Source organism: Saccoglossus kowalevskii, chromosome 14 (genome assembly GCF_978046115.1).
Source record: "Saccoglossus kowalevskii chromosome 14, keSacKowa6.1, whole genome shotgun sequence".
Lineage (NCBI taxonomy): Eukaryota > Metazoa > Hemichordata > Enteropneusta > Harrimaniidae > Saccoglossus > Saccoglossus kowalevskii.
The window spans coordinates 22,829,098-22,849,372 of record NC_140654.1 but is presented as its reverse complement, the minus strand read 5'-3'; the positions used below and the strand labels follow the sequence as shown (position 1 = coordinate 22,849,372).

At 35.1% G+C, this 20,275-nt stretch overlaps 1 protein-coding gene across 3 annotated transcripts in view; it reads right to left on the bottom strand.

Annotated features, from left to right (window-relative positions):
• The window catches only part of LOC100370487 (myotubularin-related protein 9), a 69,494-nt gene that overhangs the window by 34,711 nt on the left and 14,508 nt on the right, over positions 1 to 20,275 (bottom strand). For 2 of the 3 annotated variants that reach the window (XM_085508046.1, XM_085508047.1), the window contains exon 1: positions 17,207 to 17,422. The exons of the other annotated variant lie outside the window; for it this stretch is intronic. In XM_085508046.1, coding sequence (XP_085364172.1) covers positions 17,207 to 17,237 — 31 coding nt within the window. In that variant the 5' untranslated portion in view covers positions 17,238 to 17,422. Of the gene's footprint in view, positions 1 to 17,206; positions 17,423 to 20,275 lie in introns of those variants that run through there. 3 annotated transcript variants of the gene reach the window in all.

Below are 20,275 nucleotides of genomic sequence, written 5' to 3'. Positions count from 1 at the left end.
AACATTTGAGTCTGTTGGAACACAGTCGAAGTCAAAATTGTCATATTATCTCCACTGACGAAGGTGTTGGATTGTACGCAAACTCTCGAACAAAATCACTTTCCGCCATGATGCATTTGCAGATTTCACCTGCAGCGGCGTCCTTTGACCTAATGGGTCAAGTTGGTTATTAACCAATCACAATGCTGTGTTGTACTGACACAATTTTTCGAAAATTCCCGAAGACTTTCCGGTAACGCAATGCGGAAGTGAATTATCGATGTCGAAGTACGATCTGTTGGAATTGATTTCAGCGAATAAACGACATGGTTTTTCCAAAAAACTAGTAACTAGCCATTTTTGAGAGGTAAACTGAATATGGCATGAAATATTTACCGCATTTTACTTGTATTAACAGGTCATTGTCGAAGCGTAGTTTACGCACGGTTACCGCGTTCTACGCATTCACAACATGTTCACAGCGGTCAATATCCACGCTGTATCATATAAAAACGATTATCAAGATTCGTTACGCAAGACCAAGTTTTAAATTAGTTGCAATTTGAAAGGGTGGGCGCTTTGCCGAATGTGACCCCAAATATAAAAATTGCGCAAAAGTGGGGGGTGGGCGCTCGCCCGGGCATGGGCGCTAACGCGGTCGAGTATGGTATGTCAATTTATTTTAGTTAGAGGTGAACATAATGCACATGTGTTACAAAATTGTAAAGTTTAAACAAGAACAGTCAGAGCATGGCCGAGACACAGGTGTGGATGCACACAAACACACATGCAAATACCCCGTCAGTGAATAAATATTCACAATCACAAATAAACAGATTTTTTTTTTTGTGTGTGCTAGGTGACAGTTATAAACATTCAATGTCACTTGTTTATGACCGCAATAACAATGCTGACAACAATGACACTGTCACTGCCACCAACAACAAAACATACTATAACTCATTTTGGGTAAAAATGTCATCTAGTACATAAATTAAACATTTAAACAAAATGGCTACCAGTCAGCCATTTTGAATTTGATCTGAAAAATTAAATGACGTGCATCAGGAACCCGAAATCTCTAATGTATGTACCAAGTTTGAACAAAATCCATCCATAAACACCAAGATCCAGTTCTGGAATGCCAGGTTTACACAAAACATATAAAATATTGGTATTTATAAAGGAAGAAAACCTCCACCTATATATATAATGAATAAGATTTCAAATATTGGTCCCTTAGAAATAGAATAGAGCATGTAGCTTTTAACACGTAATAAACTGTGACAGTTAAGTGTCTCTATATTTAGTAACAGTGTTCTATCATCTAAGTGTTGGATTGCCGATATATGACGGCTGTGTTACTTGTTAAGTACCTGTTTCTGTTTCAACACAGGAAAGCACTCAGATAATAATAATACGTTGCAGAACGGTCAAAGTTGCAAAATTTTGCTGAATTTATGAATAATATTCCAAAATGACTGATAGCACAGCAAATCATTTGAAATTAATTAGGTTTAATTAAAAGATTCATTAAACATATTTTGTTTGTATTTATTGATGCCGTTCACACGCAATGATGCAGAGAGATTAGGAACGACGTCAAAAGATCAATGTCGGATAAAAAACTTATTTCCTTTAGTTCGGGGGTGGGGGGTTTTGACCTCAAAAAGTTTCCATCCGACAAAATTGATTTTATTCTTTAATGAAGTCAAAAAAATCTTGGAGTATTTGTAGTTCGTTTTTTTTTTCTATCCAATAATGGACAGAAATAACCGAAAAGGGAAAAAACAGAAAAATGTATGGTTCGAGTGTAAATCTGTGCGTCAAATGAGGTGCATTTGTAAAATCTTTTTACACCCACCCGACAACCAACGTCTATGCAATACTACTGTCCGATTATCAATTTGTATTTAATGGTGAATGTAGTCTGACGCTATGACCAATATTTATCAATTAAGTTTCAGTGGGGGGTTTGGAAAAAAACTAAAGGAATTAAGTTTTTTATCCGACATCGATCTTTTGATGTCGTCCCTTATCTGATCTACAAAACTCCTAGTCCTTTACCCACAGTTCAGCAATACCTGGGATTGCACCAATGCATCATGGGAAATTAAATTTGAAAAGTTCTCACGTATATAAACATTACTGGAACTAACGTTTTATGTATACCACAGCCCGCCTTGTAAGGGCACAATGTCACTTACAGTTTAATTGACACTTTGATATGAATAAACTTGTTATTTATGTTTTGATGTTATTGATTTACAGCCGTTCTGAGAATTATTCGGACAGTCAGTTAGCAAAATGACTTGCAACTTTGCAAAACACTTTGGTCTTTGCCCAATCTAGACTTGGTGGTGCCACTTGATTGATAGGCGCGTGGTTTGGGATTACTATTTCATAGGGGTTGTCAGCATGGTGAATTGCAAGTATTATCTAGCGTGCGTTTACAGCAACCATTCTTTATTTTTTATTTTGTAATTATTTGCAGTCAATCAACCTCTCGCTCATTTTAGTAAGTTGTACCTGTTACAAAAATGGACTAGACATAACGGTTGTCAAACCCTCGTCATTTTCAAACTACAGTTGAACAAGCCATGCATGGCACAGTCCCTGTTAGTTATCAAATTTAAGGTACTGTGGAATACTTTATTTTCGTTGGAATTAATTTTCGCTGAAAAGGCTTTTTGTGCATTTTGTATGGAATTTATATTCACTGATTTTCGATGAGTTTAATGTGAAATATAGGAAAAAAAGTATATTCGCTGGATTTTATTTTTACGGAATTATCCCTTCAGCGAAAATAGCGAAAATAAATTCCAAGCGAAAATAAAGTATTCTACAGTATATAGTTTTGTTTATAGTAATATAGTAACATATACATGTCAGAAGTATGGATCCAGAAGATGATGCTTGATTAGGATGATTTTTGAACATTAAAATGATTGACAACTTGTATGTGATTGTCAAACGAGTACTTGTCCATATTGAGAGATATTGCTCTGGAACAGCATTGATTAAAACAAAATGGCCACCAGTTGGTCATTTTGAATAAATCTATATATCTATAGCATGATGTAAAATGAGTATATGAAATTTTAACATAATCAGTCACAGCATACCAGAGATATGGCTCTAGAAGCACATTCATTTAAACAAAATGGCCACCAGTCAGCCATTTTGAATCCGATCTGCTTGATTTTGATGATTTTTTAGCCAAAAATGGCCACCATTCGGCCATTTTGAATTAGATCATGAAACAAATTGATGTGCCTATGTATAATATCAAGTATGATGTATGTGTGAAGTTTGATTGTGATTGGTCCAGGCATTTCTAAGATACAGAACGAAGGTCAAAACATAAGCCCCCGTTTTCGGATTGCATCTGAATGAGGACTAAAAAGTGATTCGCTCAAGGAAGGCACACTCCATCAAACCATTATAATCAAATTCACCATCCGTGTATCCCTGATGTACTCTTACACCTCGTTATAAAATCTGAATTTGATACATAATGCACCAGTAATATAAAAACAATTTTTAGTTTGACTCAAAACTGTCGCGAAAATGCAGTGCTTCCAATGCTAAACTTTACTTTGAGGCTTCACGCCAACGATGAGTTTATTAATACCTGGGGTTACTCAACACTTGGGAGTTGTTTTGTCAATTGCGCTATGTCAGGGGGACTCAGTTGGTTATAAAAATTTAAAATAACACTTTGAATGCATATACAACATATGACCTGTTAATATATGGTAACCAACACGTGTCGTTTTGAAAACAGCGTTTTACCCGCATCTTGCAAGATAATGGAATGATCTCAATTGTGGGCATGCCAATACAATGGCGCCATCAAGTCTAGATTGGAAAAGACCCAAGTGTTTTGCAAAGTTCCAAGATATATTGCTAACTGACTGTCCGAATAAATCTCAGAACAGCTGTAAATCATACCTTCTCCTCAACTTCCAGGAAAGAATTGTGCTTAAATCATGCTCAACTAATAAAGTTGAAGAGCCGTGGTCATCGCGCGGCGCGGCGCGGCACGGCACATGTACTAATTTCATGTAAACAAACAATGTATTTTTCACACATTGTGTACATTGATATGGGTCCTATATGAGTATATCAAACAACCTTAACTAACATTAGAATTATATTTCATAAATATTCATGAAACCAATGCAATCTTATTTCTTGAAAAAAAAATTGACTGGTGACCCCAATTTTATTTTTTCATATACATATATGCTATCTTAAAACATTTCCCCATAATAAGGAAAACCTAGAGAACACGTCACTCACTTTTCAATTCAATCCGATTGAACCTAATTAACAATGGATGCGGCTTCCCTGAAACTTTGCTAAAATGTATGTGATTTTTTTTTCTAAGTCTGAAGAAAAAAAGTTGTTGTATTGTGAAACTCACTCAAATGTATGTGTATTGACAATTTCCCAATCCCAAAAAGCTACCAATGTAGGAATTAACACTATGAAGAAATAGCGAGGTCATAGTTTCCATGGAAACAAGCTGTTTGAAACCCATCTGATTTTTATTTGCTCTTTTTTATTATAAAAATAGCAAGAAAATTTTTAAATTTGTTAATGATGTCCATCATCAGACTATATTTTTAAATGATTTAAAATGATTCAGATATCTGAATGGTAATCTTGGTTTAAGTTCCTTCAAAGCAATTAGTATATGTCTGGAATTGTTATTTATTCTAGGCATCTTCAATCAATTTCTAATGAAGGGAAGCACCTACATCGGGTGACTTATAACCCAGGGTTGTGACATTTAACACTCATAGATTATGTATGAAAAACGGTTTAACCTTCGTTTGCAAAGTCACTCGACTGAAATTATAAAATATATGAATAATTCATCTCTTCAGTGAAATCACATTTCATTCAACAATCACAAAATAAATGAACACATAGCTACTTATTACCCTTTTCACCACCTGTTCCATCTTATAGTCTGCACTCTCCTTCGGTAGATTTGGACAAAAATAGCCAAATTATTTGAGTAAAAACCAAACATTAACTCAAATTTTGTCTGTTGGCTTCAATATTAGGGTTCATTTCCAGAAATATTGAAGAATAGAAGAAAAAAGTGCAGGATAATTTGGGTGAGAAAGTCTGGTGGTGAAAAGGTAAAACCGAACATTTATGTATATTCCAAAAAATCCATGTAGCATATTTTTATTCCTTTTGTCGATGCAGAATTTCAAATTGAAAGATTAATTGTGGAATTAATAATAGTACAAGATGTCATTCATTGATATTTAAAGATTAGTTCAATTAGGGGAGATAATGCATCAAATGTAGGCCTTTTAGTGGAATTAAACATATTTCTGAACCAATCTAGCAAACAGTTTGAACAAGGCAATTATTATCCCATGCTTAGAAGACATGCAGTAAACACTGTCATTGAAAACCAATTAAACTACAATGTATACTGTATCTATTGATATAGAACAGTATTCATAGAGTAGAGATATGAAGCTTTAATAAATGCCTTTCAGAAACTCACAATAGCTCCAGACTATACCTGTCTAGATACAGAGTGTATTTTTGTACACAATATTCAGCATCCATCATGACAGAGGAAATTAATTGATTAGTAAATTAAAAGTTAATAGGACGGCCAAGGAAAAAAACAATCATCTTTCTAGTCATCTTGCATGTCAGTTAATAGTGCGAGTATCAAGGTGTCTTGTAAAAATTTTAGAAAAAAAAAATTTGCTCCATTTTGGGAATTTATTAGATAATACTTGTTGAACAGAATGTATGCGTAAGCATTGCAGTTAAAGGCTTTTAATAATGAGTATAACATTGTGTTACTTATTATAATTTAGTTTCTGCAAGATCATTTTAATAATGCAGCAGAATTGTAATATGTGATATTCCATTCATTGTGTGATCATGCAAAATGCTTGATAGACATGACAAATAATCTGATTTTGAACTTGAATTTATTTTTGTCATGGTTCAATGTCGAAATGCCAAGATTCCAAGGAGAATATGACGTTGAGATACACTTACTTCAGCAAAGTTGACCATCATCAAATTTGTAAAGCACATTATTAAATGAGGAAATACTCAAAAAATTCTATGCGTTTGTCTAATCTAATGTGAAATTATGACATCAATATGATGCTATGAACGTTAATTGTTTGTCATTTTCTTACACTCGATTCCACACACTACAAGGATCTTGCAGTGAACTGAAAAAAGCAAGAGATTTTTATTATTCACAATCCCTCTATGGACTGTGTATTCCTTACCCAACAGGGAACATCACAAAAATACAACAGGGCAATACACCCCTGGAACACTGTTAATAAATTTAAACCACAGAACAAACATATTTATCGTCAATAATTCAGCCACCTGAAAAATAATTACTTGTTTATGGATTGATCAATCAAAAAAATATGATACAGATATGATAAACATGACTTCAAAATAGAATTGATAAGATATGATAAATAAATTAAACATGAATACATTAAACATGAATACATTAAACATGAATACATTAAACATGAATAAATTAAACATGAATAAATTAAACATGAATAAATTAAACATGAATAAATTAAACATGAATAAATTAAACATGACGTTTCATGTATACTGAAACCTCCTTGTAGATTTTGGAGAGTACTGTTGTGGGATTCAGGGGAATTAAGAAATCTTACAGATGGAAATCAAGCACTTTAAAGGTGTTAAGTGATCTCTTGCATGCGTACTATCAGAGATCTCATCAATGCCAGCAGTGGATATCACTCATGAACAAAGTCCACGTCACCATCACCTTCAGGGTATATTTGAAATGAAAAACACTATGGTCTATTGTACATGTATCTGTGAGATTCTCTGTTAAATTGTTATCACAAAGGAATGAATTCTCAATATATGATCTCACAATCCTTGAGAAAATTCAGTCTAAGGAATTTTTAGCAAATACCGGTACTAGTAGTGAATGAAAAAAATACTGACTTTATATTACTTATCTTTTGTCCGGGAAAAAAATCACTAATTTCACAAAATAGGAATCCCTTTAGACAAGGAATTACAGTGACCTTTCACAATATGGGAATCCATTTAGACAAGGTGTCATAGTGACCTTTCACAATATGGGAATCCATTTAGACAAGGTGTCATAGTGACCTTTCACAATATGGGAATCCATTTAGACAAGGTGTCACAGTGACCTTTCACAATATGGGAATCCATTTAGACAAGGTGTCACAGTGACCTTTCACAATATGGGAATCCATTTAGACAAGGTGTCACAGTGACCTTTCACAATATGGGAATCCATTTAGACAAGGTGTCACAGTGACCTTTCACAATATGGGAATCCATTTAGACAAGGTGTCATAGTGACCTTTCACAATATGGGAATCCATTTAGACAAGGAGTCACAGTGACCTTTTACAATATGGGAATCCATTTAGACAAGGTGTCATAGTGACCTTTCACAATATGGGAATCCCTTTAGACAAGGTGTCACAGTGACCTTTTACAATATGGGAATCCCTTTAGACAAGGTGTCATAGTGACCTTTCACAATATGGGAATCAATTTAGACAAGGTGTCATAGTGACCTTTTACAATATGGGAATCCATTTAGACAAGGAGTCATAGTGACCTTTCACAATATGGGAATCAATTTAAACAAGGTGTCATAGTGACATTTCACAATATGGGAATCCCTTTAGACAAGGTGACATAGTGACCATTTGCAATATGGGAATCCATTTAGACAAGGTGTCATAGTGACCTTTCACAATATGGGAATCCCTTTAGACAAGGAGTCACAGCAACCTTTCACAATATGGGAATCAATTTAGACAAGGTGTCATAGTGACCTTTCACAATATGGGAATCCCTTTAGACAAGGTGACATAGTGACCTTTTGCAATATGGGAATCCATTTAGACAAGGTGTCATAGTGACCTTTCACAATATGGGAATCCCTTTAGACAAGGTGTCATAGTGACCTTTCACAATATGGGAATCCCTTTAGACAAGGTGTCATAGTGACCTTTTACAATATGGGAATTCATTTAGACAAGGTGTCATAGTGACCTTTCACAATATGGGAATCCATTTAGACAAGGAGTCCCCTGTACCTTTCACAATATGGGAATCCATTTAGACAAGGTGTCATAGTGATCTTTCACAATATGGGAATCCATTTAGACAAGGTGTCATAGTGACCTTTCACAATATGGGAATCCCTTTAGACAAGGTGTCATAGTGACCTTTCACAATATGGGAATCCCTTTAGACAAGGTGTCATGGTGACCTTTTACAATATGGGAATCCATTTAGACAAGGTGTCATAGTGACCTTTCACAATATGGGAATCCCTTTAGACAAGGAGTCACAGTGACCTTTCACAATATGGGAATCCACATAGTGACCTTTTACAATATGGGAATCCATTTAGACAAGGTGTCATAGTGACCTTTCACAATATGGGAATCCCTTTAGACAAGGAGTCACGGTGACCTATCACAATATGGGAATCCCTTTAGACAAGGTGTCATAGTGACCTTTCACAATATGGGAATCCCTTTAGACAAGGAGTCATAGTGACCTTTCACAATATGGGAATCCCTTTAGACAAGGTGTCATAGTGACCTTTCACAATATGGGAATCCATTTAGACAAGGAGTCATAGTGACCTTTCACAATATGGGAATCCCTTTAGACAAGGTGTCATAGTGACCTTTCAGAATATGGGAATCCATTTAGACAAGGTGTTATAGTGACCTTTTACAATATGGGAATCCCTTTAGACAAGGTGTCATAGTGACCTTTCACAATATGGGAATCCCTTTAGACAAGGTGTCATGGTGACCTTTCACAATATGGGAATTCCTTTAGACAAGGAGTCACAGTGACCTTTCACAATATGGGAATCCATTTAGACAAGGTATCATAGTGACCTTTCACAAAGGGGGAATCCATTTAGACAAGGTGCCATAGTGATCTTTCACAAAATGGGAATCCCTTTAGACAAGGTGTCATAGTGGTCTTTTACAATATGGGAATCCATTTAGACAAGATGTCATAGTGATCTTTCACAATATGGGAATCCATTTAGACAAGGTGTCATAGTGACCTTTTACAATATGGGAATCCCTTTAGACAAGGAGTCACAGTGACCTTTCACAATATGGGAATCCATTCAGACAAGGTGTCATAGTGACCTTTCACAATATGGGAATCCATTTAGGCAATGTGTCATAGTGACCTTTTACAATATGGGAATCAATTTAGACAAGGTGTCATAGTGACCTTTCACAATATGGGAATCCCTTTAGACAAGGTGTCATAGTGACCTTTCACAATATGGGAATCAATTTAGACAAGGAGTCACAGTGACCTTTCACAATATGGGAATCCATTTAGACAAGGTGTCATAGTAACCTTTCACAATATGGGAATCCATTTAGACAAGGTGTCATAGTGACCTTCCACAATATGGGAATCCATTTAGGCAAGATGTCATAGTGACCTTTCACAATATGGGAATCCATTTAGACAAGGTGTCACAGTGACCATTCACAATATGGGAATCCCTTTAGACAAGGTGTCATAGTGACCTTTCACAATATGGGAATCCCTTTAGACAAGGAGTCACAGTGACCTTTCACAATATGGGAATCCATTTAGACAAGGTGTCACAGTGACCTTTCACAATATGGGAATCCATTTAGACAAGGTGTCATAGTGACCTTTCACAATATGGGAATCCATTTAGACAAGGTGTCATAGTGACCTTTCACAATATAGGAATCCATTTAGGCAAGGAGTCACAGTGACCTTTCACAATATGGGAATCCCTTTAGACAAGGAGTCACAGTGACCTTTCACAATATGGGAATCCCTTTAGACAAGGTGTCATAGTGACCTTTCACAATATGGGAATCCCTTTAGACAAGGAGTCACAGAGACCTTTTACAATATGGGAATCCCTTTAGACAAGGAGTCATAGTGACCTTTCACAAAATGGGAATCCCTTTAGACAAGGAGTCACAGAGACCTTTTACAATATGGGAATCCCTTTAGACAAGGAGTCATAGTGACCTTTCACAATATGGGAATCCCTTTAGACAAAGTGTCATAGTGACCTTTCACAATATGGGAATCCATTTAGACAAGGAGTCACAGTGACCTTTCACAATATGGGAATCCCTTTAGACAAGGAGTCACAGTGGCCTTTCACAATATGGGAATCCATTTAGACAAGGAGTCACAGTGACCTTTCACAATATGGGAATCCCTTTAGACAAGGAGTCACAGTGGCCTTTCACAATATGGGAATCCCTTTAGACAAGGAGTCGCAGTGACCTTTCACAATATGGGAATCCCTTTAGACAAGGAGTCACAGTGGCCTTTCACAATATGGGAATCCCTTTAGACAAGGAGTAACAGTGACCTTTCACAATATGGGAATCCATTTAGACAAGGAGTCACAGTGACCTTTCACAATATGGGAATCCCTTTAGACAAGGAGTCACAGTGGCCTTTCACAATATGGGAATCCATTTAGACAAGGAGTCACAGTGACCTTTCACAATATGGGAATCCATTCAGACAAGGTGTCATAGTGACCTTTCACAATATGGGAATCCATTTAGGCAATGTGTCATAGTGACCTTTTACAATATGGGAATCAATTTAGACAAGGTGTCATAGTGATCTTTCACAATATGGGAATCCCTTTAGACAAGGTGTCATAGTGACCTTTCACAATATGGGAATCCCTTTAGACAAGGAGTCACAGTGACCTTTCACAATATGGGAATCCCTTTAGACAAGGAGTCACAGTGACCTTTCACAATATGGGAATCCCTTTAGACAAGGAGTCACAGTGACCTTTCACAAAGTGGGAATCCATTTAGACAAGGTGTCATAGTGACCTTTCACAATATGGGAATTAATTTAGACAAGGTGTCATAGTGACCTTTCACAATATGGGAATCCCTTTAGACAAGGTGTCATAGTGACCTTTCACAATATGGGAATTCCTTTAGACAAGGAGTCACAGTGACCTTTCACAATATGGGAATTCATTTAGACAAGGTGTCATATTGACCTTTCACAATATGGGAATCCCTTTAGACAAGGTGTCATATTGACCTTTCACAATATGGGAATCCCTTTAGACAAGGTGTCATAGTGACCTTTCACAATATGGGAATTCCTTTAGACAAGGAGTCACAGTGACCTTTCACAATATGGGAATCCATTTAGACAAGGTGTCATAGTGACCTTTTACAATATGGGAATCCCTTTAGACAAGGAGTCACAGTGACCTTTCACAATATGGGAATCCATTTAGACAAGGTGTCATAGTGACCTTTTACAATATGGGAATTCCTTTAGACAAGGAGTCACAGTGACCTTTCACAATATGGGAATCCATTTAGACAAGGTGTCATAGTGACCTTTTACAATATGGGAATCCATTCAGACAAGGTGTCAGTGACCTTTCACAATATGGGAATCCATTTAGGCAAGGTGTCATAGTGACCTTTCACAATATGGGAATCCCTTTAGACAAGGTGTCATAGTGACCTTTTACAATATGGGAATCAATTTAGACAAGGAGTCACAGTGACCTTTCACAATATGGGAATCCATTTAGACAAGGTGTCATAGTGACCTTTCACAATATGGGAATCCATTTAGGCAAGATGTCATAGTGACCTTTCACAATATGGGAATCCATTTAGACAAGGTGTCATAGTGACCTTTCACAATATGGGAATCCCTTTAGACAAGGTGTCATAGTGACCTTTCACAATATGGGAATCCCTTTAGACAAGGAGTCACAGTGACCTTTCACAATATGGGAATCCATTTAGACAAGGTGTCACAGTGACCTTTCACAATATGGGAATCCATTTAGACAAGGTGTCATAGTGACCTTTCACAATATGGGAATCCATTTAGACAAGGTGTCATAATGACCTTTCACAATATGGGAATCCATTTAGACAAGGTGTCATAGTGACCTTTCACAATATGGGAATCCATTTAGGCAAGGAGTCACAGTGACCTTTCACAATATGGGAATCCCTTTAGACAAGGAGTCACAGTGACCTTTCACAATATGGGAATCCCTTTAGACAAGGTGTCATAGTGACCTTTCACAATATGGGAATCCCTTTAGACAAGGAGTCACAGAGACCTTTTACAATATGGGAATCCCTTTAGACAAGGAGTCATAGTGACCTTTCACAATATGGGAATCCCTTTAGACAAGGAGTCACAGAGACCTTTCACAATATGGGAATCCCTTTAGACAAGGAGTCATAGTGACCTTTCACAATATGGGAATCCCTTTAGACAAAGTGTCATAGTGACCTTTCACAATATGGGAATCCATTTAGACAAGGAGTCACAGTGACCTTTCACAATATGGGAATCCCTTTAGACAAGGAGTCACAGTGGCCTTTCACAATATGGGAATCCATTTAGACAAGGAGTCACAGTGACCTTTCACAATATGGGAATCCCTTTAGACAAGGAGTCACAGTGGCCTTTCACAATATGGGAATCCCTTTAGACAAGGAGTCGCAGTGACCTTTCACAATATGGGAATCCCTTTAGACAAGGAGTCACAGTGGCCTTTCACAATATGGGAATCCCTTTAGACAAGGAGTCACAGTGACCTTTCACAATATGGGAATCCATTTAGACAAGGAGTCACAGTGACCTTTCACAATATGGGAATCCCTTTAGACAAGGAGTCACAGTGGCCTTTCACAATATGGGAATCCATTTAGACAAGGAGTCACAGTGACCTTTCACAATATGGGAATCCCTTTAGACAAGGAGTCACAGTGGCCTTTCACAATATGGGAATCCCTTTAGACAAGGAGTCACAGTGACCTTTCACAATATGGGAATCCCTTTAGACAAGGAGTCACAGTGGCCTTTCACAATATGGGAATCCCTTTAGACAAAGAGTCACAGTGACCTTTCACAATATGGGAATCCCTTTAGACAAGGAGTCACAGTGGCCTTTCACAATATGGGAATCCCTTTAGACAAGGAGTCACAGTGACCTTTCACAATATGGGAATCCCTTTAGACAAGAAGACATAGTGCTCTTTCTGGCACAAGCACACTTGAGTAACCTTAGCAACGAGAAAAATGCCTGAGGAACTCAACAAAAAATCTATTATTTAAGATTGAAGGGATCTTTTCTTTGCTTCTGATACATTAAAGCTTTTAAGATGATACTGACAAAAATGGACAAATTACGGGTAATGTCATTATCAAGAGGTAGGCATATATACAACTTCATGGACAGACAGACTAAGCTGTACATCAAATGAAAAGAGACATTCTAACAGAAAAAAAAATGTGACCATTAAAGAGATACATCGATAAAAGATCATTACAAATGGAAATGAACGCTGCCAAAGTGACCTACAACACTCAAAGCGAGATAAAAACACATTGAAAAAAGAACATGAAGGTGCTTACAGATGTGCTTGATACAGTCATTAAAATTAAATATTTTTGAACACCAAAATATTAGCAAATTTCACACATTTTGTATTTAACCTTTCCACCACCAGACTTTCTTGCCCAAATATGTCAGCAATTTTTCTTATATTCTTTAATATTTCTGGAAATGAAACCTAATTTGGGGGCCAACAGACAAAATTTGTGTAAATTTTCAGTTTTTGTCCCAATCTGCTGAAGGAAACTGCAGACTATAAACAGGACTACTTTGTGAATTTGTGATGAAAAGAGGAAACTGGTGGTGAAAAGGTTAACATCTTTGTTAGTTTGCGATCAAATAGATATTATTTTTCACTTCCACAAGTCTGGATTAAAAATTTTTGGACAAAATACAATAAAAAAAACGTTTATTTTGTGGAAGATGACAAAAGTTGTGGATTGATGTCATGATTTTCAAAAAAAATGAAAGTCTAAAGGTGACTTCTGACATTAGACAATGTACAATACTATATAAAAGTCAATGTAAACAATTCTCAAGAATGTTAGCACTGCGAATATGAAATATCCTAAAAAAAGTATGACACAGTGTGTCCTCTAATAGAAATGATTTTGTATGGATCTTAAGTCAAAATGGAATCCTAAAAAGTCAAGTTGGGTCAGCTTGTTGACTGCTGGGGAAGTCGCTCTTCTAAAAAATCAATTGAATTACACATAACGATGACTTCTGAAGACGCAAACAAAATGTTGCGCCCTCTTATTTCCTTTGTTTTCACATTTCGTTTTACCAAATTGAAAATTCATCAACAATCGAAGGATTTTTTTTTCAAGGTATTAGTCAATTATGCACCAGGAAATAATAACTAACTGCATCACGAAAATTGTGTGCACATCAATGGCACATCATATTGGCTTAGAGGGCACACTGGGCTGACAAGCATATACATGTGGTTGCACAACATACATGCATCAATAAAAAATGAAAAGTTATTAGTTATTTCCTATTCAGTGTATCAGTTACTAAACAAATAGTTACACGATATAAGTTTACAATATCAAGTTTTAGTATGGCCTGCTGCCATTATCCACATACAATATATTTATCCTTCTCTGACAGTTTAAATAGAATATGTATGTTATTCTGTATCTAATCACATATACTATAAGATTATAGATCCATCCAAAACACTCTTATCACACAAAATCAAAAGCATTAGGTAATCTTATTATTCCAAAATACCATACTAATTCAGGACAATATTCAATCAAATATGCTGGGGCTAAATTATGGAATAAACTTCCAAAAGAAATTTGTTCCATAAGCTCAAGAAATTCATTCAAAAGAGAAATGAAAAGATTTTTACAGTAAGCATAATTTGTATGTATTTTTTTAGCGTCCACTTATTATTGTAGTTTGTATTTCACCTAGAAAAGGGGTTGGACTCGACTAGTGTTTTATACTATTTACCAGCTTCCTATTCACTATGTATTTCAGTGTTGTTTGTATTGTATTCTTTTATCAATATTACCTGTAAATTATCTGAATAAATTCAATTCATTCATTCATTCATAAAAAATATGAATATTAAGTAAATAAATATTTAGTAAACAAACTAAAAAAAAATCAACTCATAATGCCACAAATATCAACCAGTTCTATAAATAAGTGCTATCAGGTGATAAACTTTTTATAACATCAACAACTCAGTGTCAAAAAGACTGAAATCATAATTTTACAGAACTGTGCACATGAACTGTAAGCTGATTTACGCTAATATGGCATGACATACATGTATAAGTTTATCAATGAACGGGTATTTGCAGTTACATATACGGCTGTCAGTGGTTGTTGATAAACAACAGAAATATTTTTCTTCTCAGCGATATTTTTATAAAATAAACTTCCAATTAACGTAATAAGTTCGTCGATGGATGGGTATTTGCAGTTACATGCACGGCTGTCAGTGGATTTCGATAAACAACAGAAATATTTCTCTTCTTAGCGATATTTTTATAAAATAGACTTTCAATTAAATTGATTGTTATTAATATTTCCTATCGCAGCAACAAATATGGTATGGTTTAAAAATGTTATGTGATGAAATACAGGTAAAATGAGGAAGTGTAATGTAAACATTCAGACGTCAACTCTACCATATCTCACTACTGATATTTCACAATAAACGTTGCAGCTGTGAATGATATGTATCATGATAAAAATGGATATGAGAGATTTTTGTCGACATAAGTACATTCAAAGCGTTAATTGTGAGCTCACGTTTATGGCTTCTTGGGTGCTGCCGATCTCATTTGCATATTGGAATGCTGAACAGTTAATCGCTTCAATCAACGATTTTGCCCTGTAGTATACACATGCGTCTTGATTAAATGAGGAAGGGGGGGGGGGGGGCTCATACAAAGTATGATATTGGCTCTGTTAGTAGCGTATACACTTTGATATGTAAATGACAGTCTGTCAAAATACATGCAAGTCACAACTTGATGACCCAGTATCACGGTTATAGCTTAAAAAAAAAAAGTGCCTGTCCAAAAACTGAAAGATGGCAGTCTCTAGTCTCTGACCATGGATTTACCAATTTTTTGTTACCTAATTATCTATGGTTATTTTGTAATTTTCTATTAATTTTTAATCAAAATTGGACAGGTTTGTAGAAATTTAACCTGTCTAATGAAATTTGTATTTGTCTAGACAGTTAGACATAGTGGCTGCCTAAATGCCTGCCCAGTATACACATTTTGGTGTATGCATAGTGTATTCGCGATGCATCTCTAACAGAGCAAATATTGTAAATATAAAAAGCAGTGAGGCAAAACTGAAAAACAAATTAATGTTTGAAGAGAATTTAGATGATTATATTTGCATGATGTATTGTTTGTTTAGCATTTGCTTTTTGTTTCATACGCACCAAATCTGTGAAAATGTAATACACACCAATTTACTGACATAAAAGCTAAAATGAAAGGTATTCCACATAATGCAAATCATGATGATGAAAAATTCCTTATTTGGAAATAAATTGTACCATAAAGATGATAAAAATAAACCACAATGAAAAAAATAATAACATATACTAGGTAATAATAAAAAAAATAAAACTTAATTATAAAAATAAGCCAGAAATTGGGAAATCATTAATAAGGTACATAGCAAGGAATGATCCTTATTTAGAATATATCAAATAAATTTTAAAAGGAATGAGCTTGTTGTTGAATTATTGAATACTGTGACTAAGGTTTCAGCCAGACAAAAAGTTGTCAGTTCTTATAAATTTAATTACCCTGGTACATAAAAAATAAGCTATTAGAATTAAGTGTCATTGAAACCAGAACATCTAAGAAAACAAACATTTTTGTTAACAGCACAACTGATAAGTAGCAATCTCGCTGGCTAAAACATCAATGGAGGGAACACTGAGCCACAGATCCTAAAAATCTTTATAACTGAGCAAATCAACAAATATGCAAAAAAAAAATGCGATTTCCAGGAGATAGTTCTGTGAGATGGCATAAACGTGCAATGAACAGAACTCACGATTGAACTTTAGTGCAAAGTACACACAATATTAGATTTTCAAATAAACTGTACAACATGTGTGATTTATTAACTGCAGGATAAAGAGATTACAGGTGATCGTATTATGACAGCAATGACCATGTAGTTGTATAATTTACGATATAAAAAAACAGAGCAAATACTTACTATATTGATCCATTATGGATTTATACAGCATTGGTTTTTTTTAGAGCCAGTAAATTACGACATCGCAACAGATTTGTTTTCACATCCACACAATAGGTTTATGACGTTAAATTACGCATGCGAGCACACATGTACGTACTACCACCCAGAGTCAACATGATGACAATGTTGCATGTTCGCCCCCTCACCACTAATTTATCCGTATACAGGTGATTCCATATCAAATAGCGAGTAGGGAAGAGTCTGGGTTAGAACATACAATTCACCTGATTCACTACTACACCAAAAAAGGACAAGTTCATTCTTCTAGAAGGGGAGTCAGAGCTTGTAAATTTACTATCTGATATTACCAACATGGACTGACCCAATTAATAGTAGGGATGAAAGCTATAATGTAATTTTGCCCCTCACAATCATTCCCCAGTTATAAAAAGTTCAATTTCACAGAGTATTTAATTCTCCCCATCTGACACACTCTCCTTGAAATAAAAAATACAACTGGATAAATCCATTTCAATACAGGGAAGGCAGCTAGTACAGAATGGGTAATTTTTCGCAGATGTTTCTTTGTGTACCATATGCTTGACAACTTGTTGAAAGTACAAACTGCTAACAGCAATACAGACAGTATAAATTATTTGTACAAGTACACATTCACATAGAGAAAAATAAATTAGTATTCGATATGTTGGTTTAAAAAATAATTTTTCTTTAACAAATATATTCCACAATAGATACTTGATGATGTGTATAACAAATATAGGAGACACCTGTGTGCCAGCTGTGGAAATTAATTTTTTTAGTATTTTCTTTTTAAGCATCCATCAAATTATTTTTTTCTTATCGTACATGTATACCAACTACTGTAAAATCTGTATTAGAAACCGCAGCTTCTATTAAAATGGCAATTAAGGGGATGCGGCTTATATTAGAGCATCTACACATATGAGAAATGATGATTTTTTGGTTCTCAATTATTCAAAAAGAATGGGTGAGACTTCTATTAGAGAGAGTATGTTGTGGAAGTGTTCTATAAGTGGGGGCAGTATTTGTCTATTATTTTAGAATGCATGAGACAATTACTCATCCATGTAGGACTTGGCTAAGACTTGAAGTATTCTGTTCCCCTTATAGTGCAGATAGTGTCCTTGAATACATTTATCAGACTGTACTTTCGAAGGGTGACTGAACAATCCACTTGTCTGAATCAAAACTCAGAAAAGATAATTATCACTCGTCAATCCATACCATTTTGTAGTGATTTTAATAATTTGGGCACCAAATTTTTTTTCTTGCTCAAAATGTGAATGTGTTCTCAATTTTTTGTAATTTTCACTTAATTCAATCATAATTTTCACTTAATTCAATCATAATTTTCACTTAATTCAATCATAATTTTGGACCAAACAGACATTAGTTCTAGTTTTTGATTAAAAAAATCTTCATCAACATTTTTTGTGGAAAAGAGCAGACTAATAAACACTATTGTGTGCCTGGGGTTGGCTTTAGTACTCAGTGGGTTAATTGCTTATATGTATAGCTCCCCTAATCACTCATACTACTCTGTTCAGGAGAGCCATTTAAGCTTCCTGGTCATTTTCATAAAGGCACGAATTAGTTCATGAATTGTCTGTTGTAAAATGACTTAGTATCAAACATTTATATGCTGCAACAAGGCCAGGATTTCATGACAATTACATATGTTGACTTTGCATTCAAATGGTTGAACGTGCCTAACACACTTTCAACACAAGAATTTCCTGCACATTAGATGAATTATTCCCTGCATGGTAATTCGAAAGTAAGAAAAAAAAACATATGGCAACCAAACTAGTTTTTGTATTATGAACCAGTTTTTACCAATTTTCAAGTCAAAATGTACATCAGGATGGGTAAATTGCAAAGTCAAGTTATCTTTGTAACATGTACTGGTAGGCTAACTTTTATTAGCTTTTTGCTATTTGATGGAAAGTTTCACTCTGAAAAATATATAGAATTTTAATGCTTTTACCTTTTCTCCCCAAAATATTTCAGTATTTTTTTCTATATTCTTCAATATTTCTGGAGATGAACACTAATTTTGGAGCCAACAGACAAAATTTTAATCAATTTTCAAATTAGTTTTTTTTTGTCCGAATCTTCTAAAGGAAAGTACAGACTATATTAAATGGGACTATTTTGTGAATTTGTGATGAAAAGAGGGAACTGGAGATGAAAAGATTAATTTTTCCCTATTTTTTTCCAGTTTTGTAGCTGCCTCCATCCAGATAATCTGCATTTCATATAAATACGACTACATATGTTATCAACGACATACGACGCTAATACAGTGCCAATATGTTAAAGAGAATAATGCAAGTGAACTTAGAAAAAGAATTTATTATGCAAAAGCAGCATACTAATACGGGGGTAATGACACCTTACACAATAGACAAGAATGGTAAACAAAGTGGAGGATGCATGATGCCAGTCCACACTGGTTTTCATGTATATACATGCATACCAATTTCATGGCATATGACAAAGAACAGAAAACACTAGTTACAAATCATGTACAGTAGGTGATTGCCATAGCGAAATACAACACATCACTAAAAATGCACTGTGTTCAAATCTATTATCCACAAAACAGATGTCAAAAACCGCCATCAATCATGCAAAGTATATTGATATAATTCTGTATGCATACATGTATATAATATAATGAGTTATTTCCAAAGTGTTTAACAACAAATCAGGTGTTGGGTAGTTTTCTGATGTGATATCACAGTCACTCTATGTGGTGATATTAAAGTGCTGCTTTGTACTTATAAGGCCACGATTCCACATTCATGCTGTTGGGACATTCTCTATAGCAGTGTTTGTAGTTACGCAAATTCTTCTAATTTTCTCAAAAACCAACTGTTGTTTAGCGACTTTCTTAAATTAGTTGTAATTGAATAACATTTCTGGAAAGTTATTTGAAAAATTCACCATTTGACTTATTTCAAAAGGGACACATATGTTAACCAAAGGAAACACATATTGTGTTTTATTCGCCAGTTTATTGGGTATTTCACTAATTCTGAA